The 25546-nt window shown below is 37.2% G+C and overlaps 2 protein-coding genes across 4 annotated transcripts in view; one reads left to right on the top strand and one right to left on the bottom strand.

The window, feature by feature from the left end:
• The window catches only part of ganaba (glucosidase II alpha subunit a), a 35992-nt gene extending 19144 nt beyond the window's left edge, over nucleotides 1–16848 (top strand). For all 3 annotated transcript variants that reach the window (XM_089129837.1, XM_039662091.2, XM_089129836.1), the window contains exons 13-25: nucleotides 436–562; nucleotides 643–722; nucleotides 1223–1363; nucleotides 3108–3204; nucleotides 3289–3390; nucleotides 4892–5135; nucleotides 6471–6535; nucleotides 6616–6692; nucleotides 7608–7682; nucleotides 8464–8577; nucleotides 10920–11032; nucleotides 13786–13886; nucleotides 16321–16848. In XM_089129837.1, the coding sequence (XP_088985963.1) occupies nucleotides 436–562; nucleotides 643–722; nucleotides 1223–1363; nucleotides 3108–3204; nucleotides 3289–3390; nucleotides 4892–5135; nucleotides 6471–6535; nucleotides 6616–6692; nucleotides 7608–7682; nucleotides 8464–8577; nucleotides 10920–11032; nucleotides 13786–13886; nucleotides 16321–16430 (1446 nt within the window). In that variant the 3' untranslated portion in view covers nucleotides 16431–16848. The remainder of the gene's footprint in view (nucleotides 1–435; nucleotides 563–642; nucleotides 723–1222; nucleotides 1364–3107; nucleotides 3205–3288; nucleotides 3391–4891; nucleotides 5136–6470; nucleotides 6536–6615; nucleotides 6693–7607; nucleotides 7683–8463; nucleotides 8578–10919; nucleotides 11033–13785; nucleotides 13887–16320) is intronic.
• A 2406-nt stretch (nucleotides 16849–19254) lies between these two features.
• Nucleotides 19255–25386, bottom strand: slc25a45 (solute carrier family 25 member 45). The gene is made up of 6 exons (XM_039661780.2): nucleotides 25286–25386; nucleotides 24822–24865; nucleotides 24652–24723; nucleotides 21507–21695; nucleotides 21160–21406; nucleotides 19255–19736 (listed from the first exon to the last, which is right to left on the bottom strand). The coding sequence occupies exons 1-6, from the start codon at nucleotides 25320–25322 to the stop codon at nucleotides 19453–19455; spliced, it is 873 nt and encodes a 290-aa protein (XP_039517714.2). The 5' UTR covers nucleotides 25323–25386; the 3' UTR covers nucleotides 19255–19452.
• Nucleotides 25387–25546: the final 160 nt, after the last annotated feature.

Here is a 25546-nt window from a genome sequence, read left to right as displayed (position 1 = left end):
AGGAAAATCATCCTGATATTTAATGTTGCTTGTGAATTATATCAGCAGCAAAATCATTGTGTTGCACGATATTGGAAATAACTGAGATTGTGATATTTTGTTTCATTTCACCAGATTTAAATGGCTCTTTTTGTAAAGAATGAATCATTCTAGATTGATTGGAGGGATTTTGCAGTGCATCTGCATTGAAAATAATAAACAAATTACAAGCATAGATGAATAAAATCGAACAAATGTACAAATGAAATAAGTAGTGTTTTGTTTTTAAGGTAAATCTAACTGTATTCAGGTACAAATGGACACATCGTGATATCTGCTAAAACAATACATCGTGCATCTCTAGTATCGATACATGTATTATTACCCAGCTCAAACTGAAATAGCTGTTGTGACCCCTGTCTTTAACAAAAGTCATGTGACATTTTGTCTCCTCAGCTGGTGGCCATCGTAGATCCTCACATTAGGGTGGACAGTGGCTACAAGATTCACAATGAGATTCGCTCGAGAAGCTTTTACGTCAAGAACAAAGATGGAGGAGACTATGAAGGCTGGTGCTGGCCAGGTGTGTAGCTACTTATCCAGCTGTCTATTAAAATCAAGCTCTTCAGAGTGCTGAAACACACTTTTTTCTCTCTGCTGAAGGGAATTCTGGGTATCCTGACTTCACTAACCCTGAGATGAGAGCCTGGTGGGCCAGCATGTTTGCCTATGACCAATATGAGGTAAGGGGTTTCTGAACTGAGTGTTTTTTAAGTTCTCTTTTAAGTTTTTATTGTTGTTTATAAGTCTATGTGGTGTATTTAATTTGCTTTAAGACAAACCATGTGTAAATTCATAAGTCGACAGCATTGCTGAGTATTTTCTCCATAAAACTGCATTTAAAAGCACCGTTTGAAATCGCTGGTGTTTCTGACGTCACAAACGACCTTGTAACCAATCAGGTCAACAAATGGATCTCTGAGTTGGTGGGTGTGAGTGGAGGCGGTGCTCATTTGCATATTCATAGAACCCTGTATACTAAATGAGGCAAGAATGTATGCTATTTTAAGGCATGAAGGTTTTTTTTTCAAGGAAATAAACATTTATATATGTCATTTTGGTGATCAGAGATGAGTTTAAAGGTATAAAATTGTCTACAGGGGGACTTTAAAATGTTTAGATTGATAACTAAAAGGTAATTTTAGTATTGTAAGTTTGTTCAATCCCGGTTGCCTTTGTCCAGGGATCCATGGAGAACCAGTACATCTGGAATGACATGAACGAGCCGTCTGTGTTTAATGGGCCAGAGGTGACCATGCACAAAGATGCTCTTCATGGTGTCTGGGAGCACAGAGATGTTCACAACCTTTATGGCCTCTATGTGGTGAGAGAGCAGTGTTTTTAATGTACTTCCATTTTTCTATAGGCACATAAAGGCCCTGATATACTCACTGTAAGCTTCTATTTTATTCTTTGTTTAGAGTTATAACAAAAGCACATAGTAAGAATAACAGTGGTGAGAAACATAGTTCAGAAAGCATCTGATCATAGTGATGTGGATGTTTGCATCAGCTCTCCAGTCATGTCACATAATGTTGCACAATAGATTTGCTTCAAGTCAAGCAGCTTTACAGTATCAAACATGTCTGTGTCCGTATCGCTTTCAATTAAAATGACTTCAGTTGCTACTATAAAGCCACTTTCCAGTGTGTTCTTGTTTTAACTCGACTGACTGAACAGAAGAAATTAACCAATGAAGGTTTACACATCAAAGAAGGCGGAGCCTCAGAGCCACACCCACCTATTACACCATCACCACTAAGTCCAATCGGTTCTTTTGCTGAAAGTTCATTGGCAAGCTGTCTTAAACTCCTGAGACAAACTTCATTTCGGATTGATTTTGTTTGAAATGATGTCACGGTTCGTTCTTTTATTTTATATCGGGCCTTTAGGTGGTAAAAACGAAACATTTACAACATTGTTTTCTGGGTGAGTTTCACATAAACCTGTCCAGACCCCATTTAAACCCAGAATTTAAATAAATAAATTGATTCTCTTTTTACTAATTGGGGATTTTCATTAGATTAGATTAGAGTAGAGCCAGACTGATATATCGGCAGGCCGATATTAGGCATTTTCCAAATTATCGGTATCGGCAGTTATAATGGCCGATAAATGAATATTTTGTATCATATTTTGATAATGAATATTTTAACAAAATTTGTGCTGCTGTTAAATAAGCCGAGAATGAAGCGGAATTAGCTAGTAATAGTTACATTATGTCGCTACAGTAGTCCTTTTAACTTTAGACAATGTGACTGAAGTATTTCTTTAATAGCGCGTGACCGTTATAGCAATGAGACGCATCATCTCTCCTTGGCCTGTTATATTGAAAATGTAGGTTTTACAATTTGTTGCGCGTTTCTGAAATAATAATTAAGAAAAAATATCGGATTTTAAAACCAATAAATATTTGTATCGGACTTCAAAATCCTTTATCGGTCGGGCTCTAGATTAGACCCACCTTAAAAAAAAAAAATACAAATTAAGGCACTGATTGGATGAGAATGTCATAATATGAAATACTGTTTGATTTGAAAAAGCCAACAAATCTGCAAATATGTGTAGAACAGGCATACGATCAACACTTAAAAAATATAGAAATAATTGGTGTCCTAAAAAAACATGTGAATAAAACGTTAAAAGAAGACAACCGATGATGACATTCTACAAGTCGGAGCTCTCCGAAAATTCCCAGTTTACAAGTTGTAATTAACAGTTTTAGGAGAACATGAACGCACCTATAATAGTGAAATGCATGTCTATAAGACCATTTCACAAGATGTAAACAACACTGGTCCAGAAACACTTCCTGTTTCAGTTTGTAACTGTTTTCTTTATTTCACATGTAAAGAAAACATCTTAAAGATGTTGTTTAACTTTTTGATTCAGTTTTATAGGTTCTGTTGGTTGTATTTTATCCCAGCTTTTATGTAGTGTTAAACTGAAACAGGAAGTGCTTCTGGACCAGTGTTGTTTACATCTTGTGAAATGGTCTAAATTTAGAGCCAAAAAAGACAGTTGTTGTGAAAAATGGTGCTTTCTTAACAATACTTGTGTGTTCCCAGCAAAAGGCGACTGCAGACGGCCTGATTCAGCGCTCGGGAGGAGTGGAGAGACCGTTCGTTCTGACCCGAGCATTTTTTGCCGGATCTCAGCGTTACGGTGAGAAACGGCTTCACTTCGGACACGATCCTCACGTGTTCGTAACAGTGTTTGGTGATGACTTCCTCTTCCTCTGTGGCTCAGGTGCGGTGTGGACAGGAGATAACGCAGCTGAATGGGGTCATCTGAAGATCTCCATCCCGATGTGCTTGAGCCTGGGCTTAGTGGGCATCTCTTTCTGTGGAGGTGAGCCGTTACTCTAGTGATGAGAGGTGCTGACCTTCACCTACGCTGATGCAAATGAGAAATGACGTACATTGCTTGCAATGGGTAAACAAAACTGCACTATATTTAGCCAAAGGTGAACTCTGCCATTGACTTAATTTGGTAACACTTTACTTGAAGGGGTGTGCATAAGACTGACATGACACCTTAATAACCATGATATGACTTGAGTATGAAGTAAGGCGTGTTACCCATAATTTTCGGGCTAGACATGTTTTCACGGTTGGGGGGCACTATTACGCTTCTTCTGAAAGAGTACAGTATCTGGATCCAAAAAACTAGTGAAGATGAAGCAGAAATATTCATACAACAAAATATTCTGGGGGCCATGAAAATGTTACTGTATGAACGAAAATGCTGGCAAATAAAAAAGCGGGGACATTAGTTGAATACTTGACGTAAAGTTTTGCTCAGCATGAAAAATTGTTTTGCAGTACAAATGCAAATGCATTTTGTTTTTAAATTAGGAAGGAATACAGGTTTTAAAATAATGTAAATGATTTTTGCCTGTTTTTTAAGGTTTCTTTGACGAATGGAACAGTTTTTGAATCGCATTTATTCGAAATAGAACTATTCTTTTTATAAATCTTTTAATTTTATTTATTTTTTATTTTTTTTTATTTTTTTTTTAATGCATCCTTGTTAAATTCAAAGTATTCATTTCTTTTTTTCTAAAGCCCAAACTATTAAGTGGTACTGAATCCCCTTTTACATAAAAATATGAAGCAGCACACCTGTTTTCAACATTGATTATAATCCGAAATGTTTAAGCATCAAATTATATTAGAATGATTTCTGAATGATCATGTGACACTGAAGACTGGAAGAATGATGCAGAAATTTCAGCTTTACATCACAGGATTTAATATATTCAAATATAAAAAACAGCTGTTTTAATATTTAACTATATTACTGTTTTTTTTTTTTTGATCAAATAAATGCAGCTTTAGTGAGCAGAGACTTTAGTGAGAAGACACTATTTTAAAGTCATTAAAAAATGTAACGCTAACACTTTACAATAAGTGTCATTAGTTAACATTAGTTAATGTATTTACTAACATGCACTAACCATGAGCAATACATTTGTTACTGCATTTGTTCATCTTTGTTAATGTTAGTTCATGAAAATACAGCTGTTCATTGTTTGTTCATGTTAGTTCACGGTGCATTAACTAATGTTAACAAGATTTTAATCAAGTATTAGTAAATGTTGAAAATAACATTAACAAAGATTAACAAATGCTGTATATGTGCTATTCATTATTAGTTCATATTAACTAACGAACCTTATTGTAAAGTGTTACCAATGTAACTATTCTAAACTTTTGCTCGTGTACATTATATTTGCATTACATTAATAAAGCAGCACTTTAAGGTTACCGGCAGAAAATCGTTGCAAATCATCAAAGTGAAGAACGTTTTTTTTTGTCTCACATGTTGTCTTTGTCTTTCTGTTCCTCAGCCGACGTTGGCGGTTTCTTTAAACATCCCAGCACTGAGCTTTTGGTGCGATGGTATCAGGCAGGAGCTTACCAGCCGTTTTTCCGTGCTCATGCACACATAGACACGCCCCGCAGAGAACCCTGGCTGTTCGGCCCGGAGAACACCGCCCTCATCCGAGAGGCGGTACGCCAGCGATACGCTCTCCTGCCCTACTGGTACCAGCTCTTCTACAACGCTCACCACACCGGACAGCCTGTTATGAGGTGAGTCAGCAGTGACACTCGGGCAAAAATGCCCACCAAATTCGAGATAAGGTGGCAAAAATGAGGGCTGTGTGACCAAAAAAGTTTGAGAACCCCTGGGTTTAAGGAATTCCCAAAAATGAAAATCATCCCATAATTTACTCGCCCTCAAGCCATCCTAGGTAAACATGACTTTCTTTCAGCCGAACATATCATCCATCATAAAAGTAATCCAAATGGGGGTTAATAAAGGCCTTCTGAAGTGCAACGATGCACTTTTGTAAGAAATATATCCGCATTTAACCCTCTGATGGTCTTCGTTTAGGAGTCACGTCCTGAGCCTTCCCGGTCAGAAGTGACCGGACACCTAAAAATTCTTCTTAATTTAGTATTTTGAGACAATTTGATTGAATTTATTAATATTTATGCAATATTTATTGCTTATTTTTGCCATGGGAAAAAAAAAAATTAGGGCTGTCAAATGATTAATCGCATCCAAGATAAAAGTTTGTGTTTACATAATATATGTGGGTGCACTGTGTGTAATATATATATATATATATATATATATATATATATATATAATACACACACATGCTTGTATATATTTAAGAAATATTTTCATATATATACTGTATATAGATTTATATATAATTTATATTATATATAAATATTTTATATATAAATAATATTTTTTCTTAAATATACACGCATGTGTGTGTATTTTTATATATATATATATACATACAAAATAATTATACACAGTGCACCCACATATATTATGTAGCCTAAACACAAACTTTTATTTTGGATGCGATTAATCGTTTGGCAGCCCTAAAAAATTTCTTAAACCCTAAACGATTTCCTAAGTTTAAGATTTTTTTTAATTTATTTATTTTATTTTTTATTTTTTAAGAAATAGTGATAAAAGTGTTTCCCATTCATTTCCTATGGGGGTCATTTTTGACTGAAGACCACGAGTGTATTTTTTTTTACGACCACTTAGCATGCTCGGATGATGACCTCAATTTTTTTTTGTATTCACATACCAAATGCCAGAAAAGTCACCAGGTATCATAACCTTCCGATGAAGCTGTGATTTATTTTTTATTTTTTTATTTTTTTTATTCAAAACAGAAAATTATTCGGTCAGAAGTGACGAGGACCATCAGAGGGTTAAAACGTAAACTAAAATCATTAGCTTTTGGCATTATAAGTGCAATGGCCAATCAGAGGGGCTTAGATTAGTAAACACTGAAAACACTAAATGTATTATTAGGTTTCAAAAACAAACTGCAATTTGCAAACAATGTTATTTAAGGGATCATATCTTTGATTGACTCAATGTTTTCATAGACCTTTATGGGTAGAGTATCCTGACGACGTAGCCACTTTCTCAATTGAGGATGAGTACTTGATTGGTGAGTTTTTAAACATGAATTATGATTATCCCAAAAAAATGTGGCAGAGAAGGCTAACACAGATTTATTTCTTCTCATAGGGAAGGATTTACTGGTACACCCCGTTACGGATGAGGGCGCTAGTGGTGTTACTGCCTTTCTGCCCGGGAAAGGCGAGGTAATGCATTCCTCAACAATGAATGGCACACCCTGAATGGATTTTTATTTCATCTAAGGGTGTGTTGACACTTGGCATGTTTGGTTGGATTAAAGGGATGGTTCACCCCAAAATGAAAATTCTGTCAGTGATTACTCTCCCTCATGTTGTTCAAACCCCATAAAACTTTCTTTCATCTTCATTTGATTAAATCTGAAAGGATGGATCACTCCTCCATAGGCTTCTAAGGGATTGAAACTTGTCGGCCCAGAAAAGTTATTAAAGACGTCGTTAAAATAGTCCGAGTGACTACAGTGGCTCAGTCTTGAGTTTATCAAGCGACGAGAATACTTTTCGTGCGCAAAAAACAAACAAAAATAACAACTTTCAACAGGAACATCCAAGGCACTCTCTTTAGAAAAGTTAAAAAGCCTTTATTTCCATGGCTTGGTCATAATCAACACTATTTAAAACACTCATACAAACAGGAAGAGCCTTAAAAGGTCTCAAACCACCAATCAGAAACCTCAATTTGGCAAATGACAACAGTAGGTTCAGAATTGTAAGATAATAACAAAGGCCACTAGATGGCCTCCTTGCCGCTTAGTACAGTATTTGTGAAAAACACATAAAATTTACAAGAAATGCATATATCACTACAAAAGAACCAAAAAAATCAAACAGAGAAATAACACCAACGAGTTCTTCGTTCAGGCCTGAATATTTATAAAAATAACAACTTTATTCAACTATTCCTTTCCTTAGAAAGTCTCGAGTGAGTTCACGTAGTGTAACAGGGTTGTACGTCACACGCAGGCTCACTATTGGCCGATGCTGGTCATGTGTGTGATGCGTGTGACGTACAACCTAGAAGCTTTGCGCTTCAAGGAAATGGCCGATTCACAACCTAACACTTCCTCTCGGTTTCTCTTGTAGGTCTGGTATGATGTTCACACTTTCCAGAAGCATGATGGGGATCAGAGCCTCTACATTCCTGTCACTATGAGCTCAGTAAGCCCTGACCTTTTCTGTTATTGACTCTTTCATTTGTTTGTAAAGATTGCATAAATTAGGAGCAAAAAGTTTTTTTTTTTTTTTTTGTTTTTTTTTACAATGTTGAAGGTTGGTTCAAATCAGGGTTATTATAGTTAACTGAAGCCATTAAAACATTTTTGTTGCTTTAAATAAAATAAAAATCAACTAAAATAAAGTTAGAATTTAATTTTCCTTGAATTCAACTTGCACTAAAATAATACACTAAAATAAATATTAATAAAAGCTATATTGACTTTTTTTTAACTACATATAAATGACAACAACTTGTATAACTATAGTAGTATAGTTATACAACAACAACTTGTATAACTATAGTAGTTTTCCAGGGTTATTATAGTTAACTGAAGCCATTAAAAACATTTTTGTTGCTTTAAATAAAATAAAAATCAACTAAAATAAAGTTAGAATTTAATTTTCCTTGAATTCATCTTGATGCACTAAAATAATACACTAAAATAAATATTAATAAAAGCTATTGACTTTTTTTAACTACATAAAAGTGACAACAACTTGTATAACTATAGTAGTATCTGTATAATAGTAAATACACACTGGTTCAGATTATTTTTAGGCATTTCCATGACGGGTCAAATGGATTTTTATATTCCAAACAGTTTTCCTATAGATTTATTTCAGGAATAGTTTCTATAATTGTTTCCTGCAACTATACTTTGCGCTTCAGTCTTTATCAAACAACTAAATCCTACCTTTCTATCCGTTTCGTCTCGTGTTCCAGATCCCAGTTTTCCAGCGAGGAGGGTCCATTATCTGCAGGAAAGACCGTGTTAGGAGGTCTTCCTCCTGTATGGAGAATGATCCATACACTCTCTATGTTGCTCTCAGTTCTCAGGTAATTCATCGTATCCTGGTTTGTATGTGAAGAAGCAGTGAAATCCAAACAGAATGTGGCTCTATACATGGATATTGTTTTTATCTGTTAACATGTTTACAGCTGGTATTAACATGCGTGTTGGTCGATCGGATCACATGTAGACAGGGGAGACGCATTTCCTTTTACACCTGGTGTTTTAATCTGTCCCTTGTCCACTTTCAACCACTTCTGTCCTGGGGCCTCATTTATAACTAGGGTTGGGTATCGAGAATCGAGTATCGATTGGAACCGGGACTAACTTTTCGTTTTTCCCGGAATCGTTCAAAAGTTAAAATTTCAATTCCTAGTTTCGATATTCACAGTCCGCCGAGTGGAAGAAGAAACTGCTGAACAACACCAACGAAGAAGCGTCTACCGGAAGTGTTGGCATAACCGCGCGAGTCGAACATGAGTAGCTTACGTCGGCGGTCCAAAGTGTGGCTTCACTTTTCTAAAAATTAACGAAATCTCGACAAAATGCAAAATTTGTGACAAGTATTTGTGAAAGAAGTTGTATTTCCTTCAGAAAGACCGTTGGTTAACAAGGTTAGCTAAACTTTTTTGACCCTGCCTCTTAAAAGAATCGAAATCGAGAATCGTTAGGAATCGGAATCGAAACAAGGAATCAGAATCGGAATCAGAATCGTTCAAATTCAAACGATACCCAACCCTAGTTATAACCGTTGCGTATGCACAAAACAGGCCCTGAAAGAGGCGTACGCCACTTCCGACGAATAAGTTGTGATTTATAACAACAAACTTGACGGGAAAGTTTGCGCACCTGCACGCAAACTCTGACCCATGCGTACGAACGCTTTGGAGATGGAGCAGTTTGGCGACACCGATGGTGAGCTCGAGTTAAATGTCTTTTTGGTCCCTTTTAGACAGAAAATCGAAGGAAATTATTCATATACAGAAAGATAATACAAATATAATTTCACTCCGCAAACCTATCACTTGAAGCAAATATCCATCCCTTCTTAAATATCCGCGCCAGCGAGCGCGTTGTGCCGTTTAGTGAAACTGACGCACATATAGCCTGGCTAAAATCTAACGGCAGATGTAAAGTAAAACCGTAAATCTTCATTACGAGTCCATCATAAATACAGTGCATGTTCACAATAACAGTTTAAATACATAAATGAATATAAACATATAGATTAAATATGCCATTCTCATTACTGGAGTTAAACACTTAAACTACATGAAATTATTACTGAGAAGTTGCAACATTTTTATATTCAATAAATATAAATATTTGTTGTGGATGTGATGCTTTTGAACACTTTTCCTCTGGCATGCTGTGTGTGTTTTAATGTGTTCACTACCTATAATTGCTTATTATGATAGCAGATTGTCTGAGAAAATGTTTTCGTGCAAATAATGCACAACAAGGTCTACCTGTGTCCATTAAAAATATAAATCAATTAAAATACTATTTGGCCAGTGGAAAAGATTGAGAAAAACTTTCTCTGAAATGAAATTTGCACTATTTTATTTTATTTTATTTAAAAAAACAAGGGAAGGATGGGCTACTAAATGTTTTTATTAATGTAATGTGACGGCACATTCGTATTTCATATTTTCCTAATGTCTTGCACCTTTAAACATGTTATCATGTGGATTAATAATCATATGCAAATGATATGCAGATGAGGATATCATCTCCATATATGGTTATTTCGGGGTGGAGACGCATGTGCGCGCATTCTTCCGCTGACTGGGATTTATAAAGTGAATTCTGCGCAGGTTCTGGCGTACGAACGGTTTTATTAGTCTGAATATTTTTTTACGTACGACATTTTTGGCTTTCGGGCGTACGTACATTTTTAGTGAGGATTCTACGCACAGTTTTATATCTTTTGGTCTAATGGACAAAATAAGGTCTCACAATGTACACGAACACAACTGGAGAACATACGGAGAGCTTCAGCTTTAGTTTCTGCTCTGACAGACGCAAGATCACACCAAACAATGAGTGTGTGTTAGAAATCAGGAATGATGACGTTTTTTTCCTCTTCAAACCAAACTTGGGTCTTCAGCCGACAAAGTTTAAATCCCGTCAATGTTCACACGTTAGTTCAGTAACGTTTCTTCTGTGGCTGTTTGAACGCATGTGATCACCTGAGCGTTTACACTGCGACAGCAATCCGGTCGAGTGTGTTTTCCACTACCTCTGGAAGTGTTCAGAAGCATTTTAGACGCCGTTTACACCTGTATTTAGTGTTGTACACTTGTGATCCGATCCACCAAAACACATTTTAATAGCAGCTGTACACAGGCCATCAGTGCTGCAGGTTCACAGCTGTCTTCTGCTTCAGGGATCTGCTGAAGGAGAGCTGTACATCGATGACTTCCATACCTTCAACTTTGAAACGTCAAAGCAGTTTGTCCACAGACGTCTGTCTTTCTCTGCCAACATGTTGTCCTCCAGGTTAGTCTGCTGTTTTCTTTAAGGCTGTGATGCCAAACCAACATTTAAAGAGCTGGTGGTGAAAGCCCACTGTGTTGTTGGCGGCTTGTGTGTGTGTGTGTCTGGGCCAAAAAAAAAAAATGCTTTTATGGTTTCAATGCTCTATATTCGTCATTTAAAATAGGAAACCCAAACTAGGACTGTGGATGTACAACAAGAAAAAAAGCAGTTATATCCACAAGTTTCCTACGCCCCATGAGGCCTTGCGTCAAAAGTGGGCGCGACTTCCGGTTGGAAGTAAACAAAGCGCGACTTGACATGCTTGATACTCGTTCATTCAACAGTTGACAGTCATTCAAGTTATAGCGATCCAAACTAGCTAACGATGTGGGAACACAACCTCAACGAAATTAAAAAGGGGTGAAATAAAAGTACCTTTACCCTCCGCAGTTTATTATAATAACATTATTAATAATCAATACTCATCAAGGCATGGTGACAGACAGTTGTGTGAGCTGACAAACAATTAAAATAAAAAATACACACTTAGTCATTGTGCTTTGGAGTTTATTCAAAATTAATGAATGTGCTACTGGAATACATTAACTGGCACATTTGGTATTCTGTCAACACAGGCTTTGATCCTGAGTTTAGGTGTAACATCAGTAGCGAACAGCCAAACACATGCTGATAGAGTTTATAGAACATTAAGAATTTAAACAAATGTACACAGGAAGATTCGTCGTCTTTTGGGAGGTGATGGAAACTACAGTCGTTGGCAGGATCAGAGACGGGCTCTGGCAGGATCACTGTGATTTCGTTTTCAGCTTATGTTCAAAACAATCACGTTTAAGCCACTGAACTAGTTTAATCCGGTTATACATACAACCGCGAACAGCACATGTTGTCCCTGAGCTCCGTAACGACATCTCTCATAAAGATTTGCGTCTTTAAACAGTAAAATAATTCTCAGAAAAACAGCTAGCCTCTTCGCTAACCAACACACAAAATACCATTGGAATGCTACTTCCGCTGCGTCACCGGAAGTTTCACCCACTTTATTTTTTACAGGAGCGTCCCTCGGAAACTTGTGGATAGAGAGCCTAAGTCCCTCCCCTTCCGGTCGACCACCATGGGCCCTTATTTCGGAAAAATATTGAATGGTAGTCAATGGCGAGAAACAACAAAATTTTGATCTGGTTTAAATTGTGCCCTGAATTGCACATATGATGTTTGTCAAGTCGCAGTTTGATGTAAAACCGTTGAGGTATAAGACTGTGAAAATACGTAATTACAAAGACTACAAACCCCAAAGGCGCACATTTTCTCAATGAATGAAGCTAACTTTACTGAGGCTAATGTCTGTCATTGTTTCTATAGTCTTATGTTATAATCGTAACGTTACGCCGTCATGCATGAGTGTGTTATACCAGACTGCACACACACGAGCAGTGGATCTCACTCGTTGTTTCGCTTCCTGGGAGATGTAGTTCATAGAGCGATTTCCACATAAAACTAAATGTTACTCTTCTGTTTTAGGACAAACTGCGACATTTTTGACTTTCAGAATTATCTTTTAAATTGACAAACATCATATGTGTAATTCAGGGCACAGTTCAGACGGAATAAAAAGATAAGTTGTCTCTCGCCATTGACTACCATTCATATCTTTTCCGAAATAAGGTCCCATGAGCCGGAAGCGGAGGGGCGGGACTATAGGCTCTCTATAGGTAATGCATTGACGTCACTTTCCCACCAGAACAACCCCCTCAGTCTGACTGAGTGGCAAAAGATCTGCTGCGTGACTGGCTTTAATAGGGGAAACTGCGAAAATGCGACTAAATCGAACAATTTTATCAATTTAAACTAAATGTTGGACTCAATATAGTGTTCCTTATAACTTAATAAAGATCCAATGATCCATGGATATTGACATGCAGACAGGAATCGACATTTATGTTTGCCTGATTTCGACACCGGGGAAATAAAAGCAATATAGACCTAAACATAAAGCAAATTTGCCTGTGAACACTTTATATAAATACAATATAGGTGTCTAAATACGGGTGATCACTTATATCAGTGTTATATATAGCCTATATATATCATCATATCGTCCAGCCCTAAAACTAAAAGTTCAGTGTTTATTTAAAAACATCCAATAATGCAGAATATGCAATGATACATATTTAATTGATGAGTTGTTAATATATGGGTATGGTTTTCCAGCTAAATTCAGCATATTGACACAAAATGATGCAAATCCAGCTTTCGCTGACTGGAGTCCAGTTGTTTCGATCCATTTGCTCCTCTTTCTATATCAGTCTGTAAAAATATACCTCTGATTTTTTTTGTCAAATCTAGTTGTACAGTCAATCGCAAAGCTCTTTCCCACTTTATATGTGTTGTGTTTGCTTTTCGCGGCATTCACGCTGAAAACAAATACAGCCGCTCAGTCTTTTTGCCACTCACCGTGAGGAACTGCAGGCTGACTCTATAGCTTATCATTTTGAATATGAATCATATTGATCATGTTCTTCACTCCAGACGGCCGTCGTAATGAATATATTCACGTATTGAAATGCTCAGGTAAGATGACAGAACAGCCAGAGTTCTCTCGCTCACCGAAACAAACCGGTTAAACATGATTCATCGGTCGAACACACAGAAAAAACTGAGCCGACTGATGCGTTTCTTGGTGTTTGAGAAATGTATAAACAGAACCACTGATCTGTGGACAGGAAAGTGCAGTCACGCGTCTCTTGTGTTGTCAGAAATCTGTCCCCGGACTCCCAGTTCTCCACCGGCTCCTGGATAGAAAAGATTGTGATCATCGGAGGCAGTCAGCCATCCTCTGCTACTCTGAGAAATGCAGGTCAGTGTCACTCTGGCTAGTCTAATATATGAAAGTGTTGTTGGTTTTCGTTTGATAAATTACTCATTGCCTTTTGCCATATCCTTTTGTTTTTAATATCAAGTGCCTTACAATCAATAAAATGAGATCTCAAACGATGAATTTAAATGGCATACATCATTTTGTAGAAGTCACTACTAGAGCCAGACCGATATATCGGCAGGCCGATATTATCGGCCGATATTAGGCATTTTCCAAACTATCGGTATCGGCAGTTATAATGGCCGATAAATGAATATTTCAAAAATAAAATAAAAACTGACGAAACACGCTTGAACCATGAGTTTTATAGTTTGTCCACCAGAGGGCACTCTACACAAACCCTGTTGGCAACACTCAAAGATCATCCCCATCAGTTCTCTTAACTGAAATAAGCAAGACAAAATTTGTGCAATTTGCTGTATGACGTTATCCATTACTAAATTATGGCTTGTCATAAACTAACTATCCACAAAGCTAGCTAATGCAACTCCCATCAGTCTGCTCTGTTGTGACAATAAAAGAAACAAGTTTCTTTTTAAAATGCATTAGCATATTATTTTAGTTGAAATTTATAAATAACTACAAATAACTAATGTTAGGGAAATCTGTTAATGTTGTGTTGTGTGTTTCTGAAAAAAATAAAAATAAATATCGGCCGATATATCGGATTTTAAAACCCAGAAATATTTGTATCGGTATCGGCCTTCAAAATCCTTTATCGGTCGGGCTCTAGTCACTACCGATAAATACCTATAATGATAGGTGAAAGGATAATGGTTCAGTCAACAATAATTAGCTGCTGACAGCATTTAGAAAACAAACATTTAATCAGTCGTACTTCTGTTGTTTAGGCATTTACAAATGGACACATGTTGCTGGGTTTGTCCAGCTCATATTGATACAAATAAATGTATTTGTAAGGGCATTTTTGCTCACTTTTGGTGCTGCTGTTCAAAGTAAATTTGGGTCCAGAAGTAAAACCAGTTAATATTTTGGGTACAGCCCGAAAAGTACCGTGTAATTAAGAGGAATTTACAGTGTAACTTTCTGTAATTATAGTGTACCTATAAAGTGCTTACATGTAAATATAACTAAGGGAACAATATGTAAAGTTTGGGTAACAATATTTATACTGTATTACTGTAAGTATTATAGGACAAAGGGGTACTTATCTATTTTGATACAACAATCTTACATTTGGGAGCAATTCAGCGAGAACATACACTGCGTACCTTTTTGTAATAATTGTGTATCAATACATACTGTACAGGCTTTTTTGAAATGACAGGGTACATCTATGCATTTATATATATATTTATATATATTTATTTATATATATAGCAAAAGTGCAGATGTTTAAGTTTGGGCTACCATGTTTCAAGGCAAGAAAAGCTATTGCAATTTTTTTAAAATACACTGGGAAATATATCTGGTTTCATGTGGTTACAGGGCAAGTGGTGCTTGTATAAATAAAGGTTTCCGAGTCAGTGATATAAGATTGTGTGTATGCATTTTTATTGTACTTACCCAGTAACTACAGGGAACGAGAGGGTAACAAACACCACTTTAATTTACAGCCTATAATTACACTTGCCCTATAACTACTCAAAACAAGAGGGTAACAAAGCACCACTACATAAAACAAGAGTATCTTTCCCCATTATTTAGGCAAAAGTTTCAATAGTTTTCGTTTTCAGTGCATTTTTGTTAAAAAGATTACTTTATAAATGCATAGATATGTACCCTGTAATTTTTAAAAAGCCTAAACAGTATGTACTGGTTCAACATTATTTCAAAAAGGTATGTTCTTGCAACCATTTCTGGATCATCTTACCCAGTTCAACGCAGACTCTGATCAGTAACGTCTGCTCTGCCCTCCACTGAATTTTTTTTATTGTGCTCCCTTACTGAAACTGTATATGTCCTGGTTGCTCTTATTTATCAGTTGATCCCTTTTTATTAGTTTTTTTTTTCTTCATTTATTTATTTTCTATTTTAATTTTATATTATTGTTATTAACGGTGGATGATATTAATAATTATTCATTCTGTTGTTTCTGCTGATATTATCATTCATTGAGTTGTATACATCTAAACGTATTTTGTTTTCTTTTGCTTTTTTGTAAAATTGTAAAATCCTAATAAAAATACTTATTAAAAAAAAAAAGGTATGTTCTTGCTAAATTGCTCCTAAATGTAAGATTGTTATATCATAATAGTAGAATAAGTACCCCAATACTAACAGTATAAATCAAGTTTAATTTCTCCTGGTTGTTATTCCCCAAACTCAAAATATTGTTCCTTTTATATTTGTACTGCAAGTACGTTATAGGTACACTATAATTACAGAAGGTTACGCTGTAAAATCGCTTTTAAATTATGCATTTAATTATGATTTTTTTTTTCTTTCTCAGATGGTACCGAGTCGACGTTAGAGTTTGAGTTCGACTCTACACATGCAGTTTTGACTCTACGCAAGCCAGCGGTCAACGCGGCGTCAGATTGGACTGTACTTCTGCGGTAACACAAGGATGACACTCAAACATCAGAAGAAAGTATGGCACTTAATGTCACATGACCAGACACGAGCATTACAAAATGAGACCAAACAGGGAACGGGATCATGTAGAGGGAAATTAAGAAATCAAATGTTTTTTAGATGATATTTGTATGTGTTGAGATCAATATGAATGCAAACTAATTTAGTTTGTTTGAATGAACAGGACCAGGATATTAAGAGGAGTGTTTGACGCTCTTAAACTGTGTGTGATTTCAGGGTGAACTTTTTTTTTTTTTTTAGATAATTAGCAATTTATTGTTGGGTTGATTTAAGGAATAACAGAGGAGGTTGATTTACTGTTTGAACAAATTAGGATTTTCTTTTTTCATCTCAGGTCGTGAAGTATTTTGGCATCAAAAAATAAATTTTAACATCCAGAAAAGCTGTTTGCACTAAGATTGTGTTTTCATTTTTAAGTTTTCACTGGCCAGCTTTAATCTGTGCATTAGAGAAAACAATAGCATAAACAAAATTTTGAATAGTAAAAAAAAAAATCATATTTTTGAGATGCAAATCCACGAGTCATCTGTACCTAGGTCGTGTAGGACATTTTATTAGGCTTTGTGCTGATCGAAAAGGACAAAGTGTATAAATTAGGGAGGAAATATGATATGACATTTTTCTGAAACCGACCCTATTGGTTGGACTATTAATAGATAATTTGAAAAAATGAAATGACCAATGAAAACCAACTTTTTAGTTGGTAATATTTCAAACTGTATTAATAGATGTTATGTATATCTTTGTTTCCTAGAGCACAAAAGCCATCAATAACGGTCAATAACAAAGTATTTAGTAGCAAAGTTTTGTTAAGACTGAATAATAGTTTAAAAAACAGGCTTTTTTTGCTGGTCTCTGAAACGACCTGATTTGTTCAGGTTTGAGTAGGTTTAGGTTTTTCTTTGTTTTTTTGTTGAAGGATTGAGACTGGTGTGAATTAAAGAAAAACGATTGAGAAAACGAAGGACAAGGAAATGTGAATAGAAACAGAAAATACCTTGTAATGTTGAAATAAACATCTCTAGCAACCTAGTAAAGAAGTAAAGAAAGTGTTCTTGTACGTCAAAAAACATCCAGCAAACACCTGATGTACAAACCATATATACAGGATCTTGACCAAATGTTATTTCCATCAAGAGGCTGATGTGCTGGAGACTTTACAAACACTTTCAATGAGTTTAAGATCTGGACTCAGAGGAGCAGATTCATGTGTTAATGATTCTTAAAGGGTTAGTTCACCCAAAAATGTAAATGTCATTAATGACTCTCCCTCATGTTGTCATGTTGAGAGGAGCATTAAAGGGTTAGTCCGAGAGCTTCATTGTGAATGCGTGTGTACAGTATACTGTCCTTGTCCAGAAAGTTAATAAAGACATCATCAAAGTAGTCCACGTGACATCAGTGGGTTAGTTACAATGTTTTGAAGCATCGAAAATACATTTTGGTCCAAAAATTACAAAAACTACGACTTTATTCAGCATTGTATTGTCAAACATTGAACAATCAAAACATTGTAACTAACCCACTGATGTCACATGGACAACTTTGATGATGTCTTTATTAACTTTCTGGACAAGGACAGTATACCGTACACACATTTACAATGAAGCCCTCGGACTAACCCTTTAATGCTCCTCTCAACCATTATTGCACAATCTGAGCCTGATGAATCTTGACATTGTCACCCTGGATTATGACCATGTGTTTCCTATGGTTGTTTAAGAGATGAAAATCTACACACTCCAATTAGGGTCAAGAACTAGAAACAACATAATCACAGCAATAATGATCCAGTCATTGACTCTTAAGCACTTGCCTTTTTTTTGTTGTTGTTGGGCGGTGAATACACAAATTGAGGTACAAGTCAGATTTATTTTCAGTGCTTAATAAAAGCATTTCATTCAGTGAAACGGGTCAGAGAGTCGCTTTATTCTAATGTAAATTTAATGAGAACATCCTATCCTAACATCGCGTTTTTGCTGATCGATCACCTTGTTGAAATTAAAGGTACATCTTCGTGTCTGACAACAGAATACAAGCTTAATGACTGCTGGAAATAAGTTGACAATTAAAAGAAAAGCTGAACATTGGTTTACAATATATATATATATATATATATATATATATATATATATACGTATATACATATATATATATATATATATAGATAATAATATATATATATATATATATATATATATATATATATATATATATATATATATAGTTTAAATTGCCTTTATTTTTTTGGAGTGTGGAAACTTTATGCAATGTCCAAAAACCAAGTATAAATTTCATCATGTAAAAATACAAAATAGAATTGTATGGTCTCTTTTATGTTGTTCATTTAATCAAGAAAATAAAATGTAATATGTCCCAGTTACATTTAATTTTCTTGATTAAATGAACAACATAAAAGAGAATTTACATGTGCTATATATAAAAAAAGAGTACTTTGTCTCAACTTTAAAACACCACTAATGAGCAATATCAAAATATTCAAGTCACTGGGAAAAAAACTAAATTAGCACCACTATGATGTCATCAGCTGTAAAGGCATTAAACGAGGGCTGAAGTGATGATGTATTTTTGTATCCGTTTCCCTCGACTAAAACCCAATGGGATTTTTCCACTGGCTTTTGGATTATTGCCGAAAAAGAGCTCTGTGACCAACAAAAGTTTATGATATTGCACATTTTGTCCATTATGATAGTAATTCATCATAACTGATCACAACTAAGCTTAAACACAATCACTAGAAGTAAATGAAAACGAACTACGGTCACATGACTTTCTGTAGTGGCATTTAGACACTTGTTAGCCGGGCTTTAATACATCACGAGATGTTATGTTGTAGAATAAATATCCTGGGTTATGTTCACCACAGATCTTAATTCTGGCATTAAACCAAAAACCCATTGACTTCAGGACTTCAGGAACTAGTGCTAAAATGCTAACAGGTATCACTCCACCATCTCTGCAGAGCTCAGTGTGAGTCGTCGTCAGTCATGGCTCTCATTAGCATGTCAAAGCTGAGGAAGGTCACAGCATTCACAGGGAACGCTCTGACGCTGTTCAGGAGAAGGCCTCTGAAGAGCACTCGCACGCCCTCTTCACACACACTCACGGTGATGCAGTGCAGAACACCAGCATACACTCGACCGCCACCTCCACACATCTGCAGGCGAGCCTTCACCACGTCCATGGGTGTAGCGCAGGCCCATGTGACCACACCAGCAACTCCACCGGCCAATAGCACTGCATCCTTGCCTAAAGCACACATGATGGTAACATTACTCAGCACTTTAATAATTTAGGCAAGTAGTCGTTTCAACCGGGCTTTACAAAACACACAACAGAATAAACTTACAAATATAATATACTAAATGTATATAAATATCAATATCTCATAAAATGTTATATTTTTATATATCAAATATTTTAGTAATTTTTATATTTCATTAACACTTTACAATAAGATTTCATTAGTTAACGGAATAACAATAAAAAAAAAACTCAGTTAATGTTAATCTCATCACACTGTTAAAAAAATATTGTTGGTTTAAAAATGAAGTAACATGGTTGCCTTAATTTTAAGTTCATTGAAATGGAAAAATTGAGTTAATACAATGAAGGAGATTGATTTAATCATTGCCATGTGATTGGTTGATTGCATTAATGAGAAATTGGGTTGTGTGTGTAATATGCAGCCATAACAATATTAATTGAATGAATGAATATTTATTTCTTAATTAATTCATTAAAGGAGAACTCCGGCACAAAATGAACATTTAGTCTAATTACACATTGTTACCTAGTCAACCGTTATCTGAGATTTGTTTTCATGATTGCCGAATGTAAATAGTTTTATCTCTAAAAACAGTTTAGCCTATAACGCTAGTATATAGGGCACAGAGTTATGACAAATAAAAATCGCTTGTTATTACCACTAACAAGGCTCAAAATAGCCCCACACTAACACGACAGCATAATAAGGGTCCTTACATTCAAACCGAAGCATTGATAACTTTGTCAGTGTCCATACAGTTTAATAAGAAGATATTTTATACACACAGTCAACTTCGCGAATACAGGAAGAAGCCATCTTTGAAAAATAGTCTCTACCAGTCGATCTACGAACGCCGATCCAAGTGCGCTGGTGAGATGTGAATAAGGTGATAAGGTGAGCGCGAACAGTAGTCTACATGTACATATTGAAGAGAAGAAAATAGTTCATGTTTGTGTTTCTTCCGGAAACAAGAATATGAGATTCTGCACAGTTCAGCGCACTTGGATCGGCGTTCGTAGATCGACTGGTAGAGACTATTTTTCAAAGATGGCTTCTTCCTGTATTCGCGAAGTTGACTGTGTGTATAAAATATCTTCTTATTAAACTCTATGGACACTGACAAAGTTCTCAATGCTTCAGTTTGAATGTAGGGACCCTTATTATGCTACCGTGTTACTGTGGGGCTAATAGTGGTAATAACAAGCGATTTTTATTTGTCATTAGTATTACTCTATGCCCAACTAGTGTTATACTAGCATTATAGGCTAAACTGTTTTTATAGATAAAACTATTTACATTCGGCAATCATGAAAACAAATCTCAGATAACGGTTGACTAGGTAACAATGTGTAATTAGACCAAAGGTTCATTTTGCGCCGGAGTTCTCCTTTAATTCCCAATCACCTGGCTGCTTCCCTTCCTCAGTCATCATCCTGCAGATGAGCTCGTACGGCAGAAAGTAAAGTCCATAACAAGGCACGTCTCGTAGGGCCAGAGCCCACGCTCCTCTGAAAAGCCCTCTCACCCCGTCCTCCCGTAAGATCACAGCTACACAATGCATGGGGCTTCTGTATTTACTCCCACCTGGCCTGCCCACCGTTTGGTTCTGCAGACGCACTTTGACCAGGTCTATCGGAGCTGTAACAAACAACTGTCGGAGGGGAGGATCAAAACAGCACAAATTAGTGACATGCAATGTGCTCCTTGAGATTGTTTTGGTGTTTTTTTGCAGGCTTGATCCCCCGACGTGCCTGTGCTAGTCCTGAGAAGCATCCAGCAATGAACACCGCTGTGAGCGGCGAGCGCTTGTTTTGGTCAGAGCCACTGCGGTTGGACCGCGTCAGGTAATCCAGGGTATTACAGTAGGAACCAAAGACCACAGCGTTGCTAAGGGCAACAGAGAGGACAGGAAATGACATGCCCTTAAAAAATCCATGGAACTGGAGAATAAAGCAAAAAGAAGATCTGTCATTAAAGTGACCTTTTATAAACGCAAAGATAACTTCTTAATTTTTGCTACCATACACGAGCCCGATAGTTTATCCATTCACCACCATTACCATCTATTCTGCTCACCAAGGCTGCATTTATTTGATCAAAAATACAGTAAGCGGTAATATTATATTATAACTGTCAGCAAACAAGAAAACAGCACAAAGGTAACTTCCACAAAGGGAGTGACTCTGGGACTGGAGCTGACACAGGAGCTGACTCGGGGATTGGGGCAGACTCGGGGACTGGAGCCGACACTGGAGCAGACTCAGGGACTGGAGCCGACATTGGAGCTGACTCAGGCACTGGAGCCAACAATAGAGGGGCTGGAGCCGACACTGGAGCGGACTCAGGGACTGGAGCGGACTCAGGAACTGAAGCCGACACTGTAGCAGACTCATGGACTGGAGCCGACACTGGAGCAGACTCAGGGACTGGAGCCGACACTGGAGCGGACTCAGGGACTGGAGCCGACACTGGAGCAGACTCAGGGACTGGAGCAGACTCATGGACTGGAGCTGACACTGGAGCAGACTCATGGACTGGAGCTGACACTGGAGCAGACTCATGGACTGGAGCTGACACTGGAGCAGACTCATGGACTGGAGCTGACACTGGAGCAGATTCAGGGACTGGAGCCGACACTGGAGCAGACTCAGGGACTGGAGCCGACACTGGAGCGGACTCAGGGACTGGAGCCGACACTGGAGCAGACTCAGGGACTGGAGCAGACTCATGGACTGGAGCCGACACTGGAGCAGATTCAGGGACTGGAGCCGACACTGGAGCAGACTCAGGGACTGGAGCCGACACTGGAGCGGACTCAGGGACTGGAGCCGACACTGGAGCAGACTCAGGGACTGGAGCAGACTCATGGACTGGAGCTGACACTGGAGCAGACTCATGGACTGGAGCTGACACTGGAGCAGACTCATGGACTGGAGCTGACACTGGAGCAGACTCATGGACTGGAGCTGACACTGGAGCAGACTCATGGACTGGAGCTGACACTGGAGCAGACTCATGGACTGGAGCTGACACTGGAGCGGACTCAGGGACTGGAGCGGACTCAGGAACTGAAGCCGACACTGTAGCAGACTCATGGACTGGAGCCGACACTGGAGCAGACTCAGGGACTGGAGCCGACACTGGAGCGGACTCAGGGACTGGAGCCGACACTGGAGCAGACTCAGGGACTGGAGCAGACTCATGGACTGGAGCTGACACTGGAGCAGACTCATGGACTGGAGCTGACACTGGAGCAGACTCATGGACTGGAGCTGACACTGGAGCAGACTCATGGACTGGAGCTGACACTGGAGCGGACTCAGGGACTGGAGCGGACTCAGGAACTGAAGCCGACACTGTAGCAGACTCATGGACTGGAGCCAACACTGGAGCTAATTCAGGGACTGGAGCCGACGCTTGAGGGGCTGGAGCCAACACTGGAGTGGACTCAGGGACTGGAGCCGAGACTGGAGCTGACTCTGGGGCTGGAGTGGACCATCTTATCATAGTTAAGCCTATCCTCCACATTCAATGTAATTTTCCTAGTTCATGTTAGTTAATAAATTAACTAATGTTAACAAAACTTATTGTAGTGTTACCTAGAAATCGTATTACATTATAACTAATCTTATTACTTATAACATTATAAATGCCTTTACTGTCACTTTTGATCAATGCAATGCTTCCTTGGATAAAAGTATCAAATTATTTCAACAACAAAACACAAAATATTACTAACCAAACTTTTGAACAACAGTTTATGTAGCATAAAGATGCATTACAATTGGTGTCAAACTTCAGACTGCTAAGTAATAACAATGAACATAATTTTGAGTTAATGTTGCTGTTGTTGTACTTATTTAACATAATGTGAAACATGCAAACTAATGTAATACAGGTGAGAGCACCCCCTTGCAGAATCTACACATTGTTTATCATTTTTAAAAAATTATACGATCACAAAATTTGCATTTTGTAGTTATTTCAGCCCGTTGTCATCCCAAGGCGTCATATACAAGCTTTTGCCAAAGCATAAACATCCAACGCACATAGCACCCTTTAGCGTCAATATGAGACGCAGATATGTATGGGCCAGAAGGCGCCTCCTAGTGGTCTAACCCTAACCCTACCCCAGACCTAAACCTACCCATACTCTGTGTGTTATATTGACGTTAAAGGGTGCCATGTGCGTTGCCAGGTGCGATGCCTTGGGATGAGAATGCCTTGGTTATTTAGTACTGCCCTGGTTTCACATAACAGATATTTACATACAGTATATGCCACAAGATAAAATAATAAATGTAAGTACACAAAATATTCTGTTCACAAATTTACATTCCCTTGGTTTTTACTATGGTGTGTTGCTTCCTATATTAATGTTTGCATGGTTTGTGATAGTTATTCATGAGTTCCTTGTTTGTAGTGTTCTTCAGAAAAATCCTCCAGGCCCTGTACATTATTTGGTTCTCCATAGTCTGCTACTGTGTTTGCGTCCTCCATCTGGTTTCCTCATATACTCGTCTCCCCTGCCAACTAAGGACCGTCTTTATAAATGTAAGTGTTCTCAGTGTTTTATCCATCATCAATAAGTTGAGTTCATCTGATATTTTGTCTTGTGGTAAATATATTATTATAAATTAACTGACAAATTCTTGCTACAATATATAAGCCTGTAGCATAAAGAAGTATTCAAATTTGTGAACAGAATTTACATAAATGCTGCGTAATAACAACAATAACTAATCCGACAACTCCTAATCCCAATACTAATCCTAGTCAGATTTCAGTGGGTCACAGAATTCGCCATTACAAACAAGACTTTCTCACACGCACACACTATATACTATATATGTATATGAATTTTCCCTCTTATTGCACAATGTAGTGAAGACTTACTCCTTCATGTGTGTATGTTTTGACCACACAATCAAATATCCCTTTATACACAGACTGGGTCTGCAAGCGCACCTATGAACAAAACAAAGGAATAAATCTCAGTAATTGAAATCAAATCACCAAATCATCTTTTTTTTTTTTTTTTTTTTTAAACTGTCAAGGAAACTCACCTTTACTGTGTCCAAAGGGTGTCCGACAACTAAACCAACAGCACCTAACACCATATGATCAACCGTATGTGAATCATTTACAAGTTTGCAACATGGAACTGTGAATCATTTATAATATGCATGAATATATCTTATATAGTGATATATAATTAATTTATTTTTACCATGCGAAACAGTAGCCGACTATGGCGGTATCACAGTAAAGGGATAGAATTAGATAATACTTTATTCTTTCTGATACAGTACTAATTAATGATATATGCTATATGCTATTAATGGTATATGCTATTTAAAGGTATGGAGTAAAAAACGATGATACTAAGAGGTTTTTATTTTTGGGTGTTTTTTTTTCTTTTTCCTCCGTTTATAAACCGAGCAGATTAAAAATCAAAGCAAATATATTTTATTTGTCACCATACATTTGGTGCGTTTTGTTTTAAAGCCAAAGTTAAGAATTAGCCTACCTGAAATCCATCCCGCGATGAACTCCTCAAACGGCATGGCACATTTATCTGTAGCCTACAATATATAAATAATGAATAAAAACGAAAACTTTCACCATGTAACGTTAACGTTACATTAATCCCAGCTGAAAAATGTGTTCTATGTGCGCGTGAAAAGCGTGAGGGAAACTAATGAAGGTCCTGCCAAAGTTCAGTCAGCGAGATGATGAATAGCCTACCTACATTCAGAAATATCTCTTAATTCTCCAACACAAACGCGGA

The sequence above is a fragment of the Pimephales promelas genome, chromosome 4 (assembly GCF_988280905.1).
Source record: "Pimephales promelas chromosome 4, fPimPro1.hap1.1, whole genome shotgun sequence".
Classification (NCBI taxonomy): Eukaryota; Metazoa; Chordata; class Actinopteri; order Cypriniformes; family Leuciscidae; genus Pimephales; species Pimephales promelas.
Note: the sequence above shows the minus strand (reverse complement) of the source record. Positions and strands in the feature narration are given on the sequence as shown.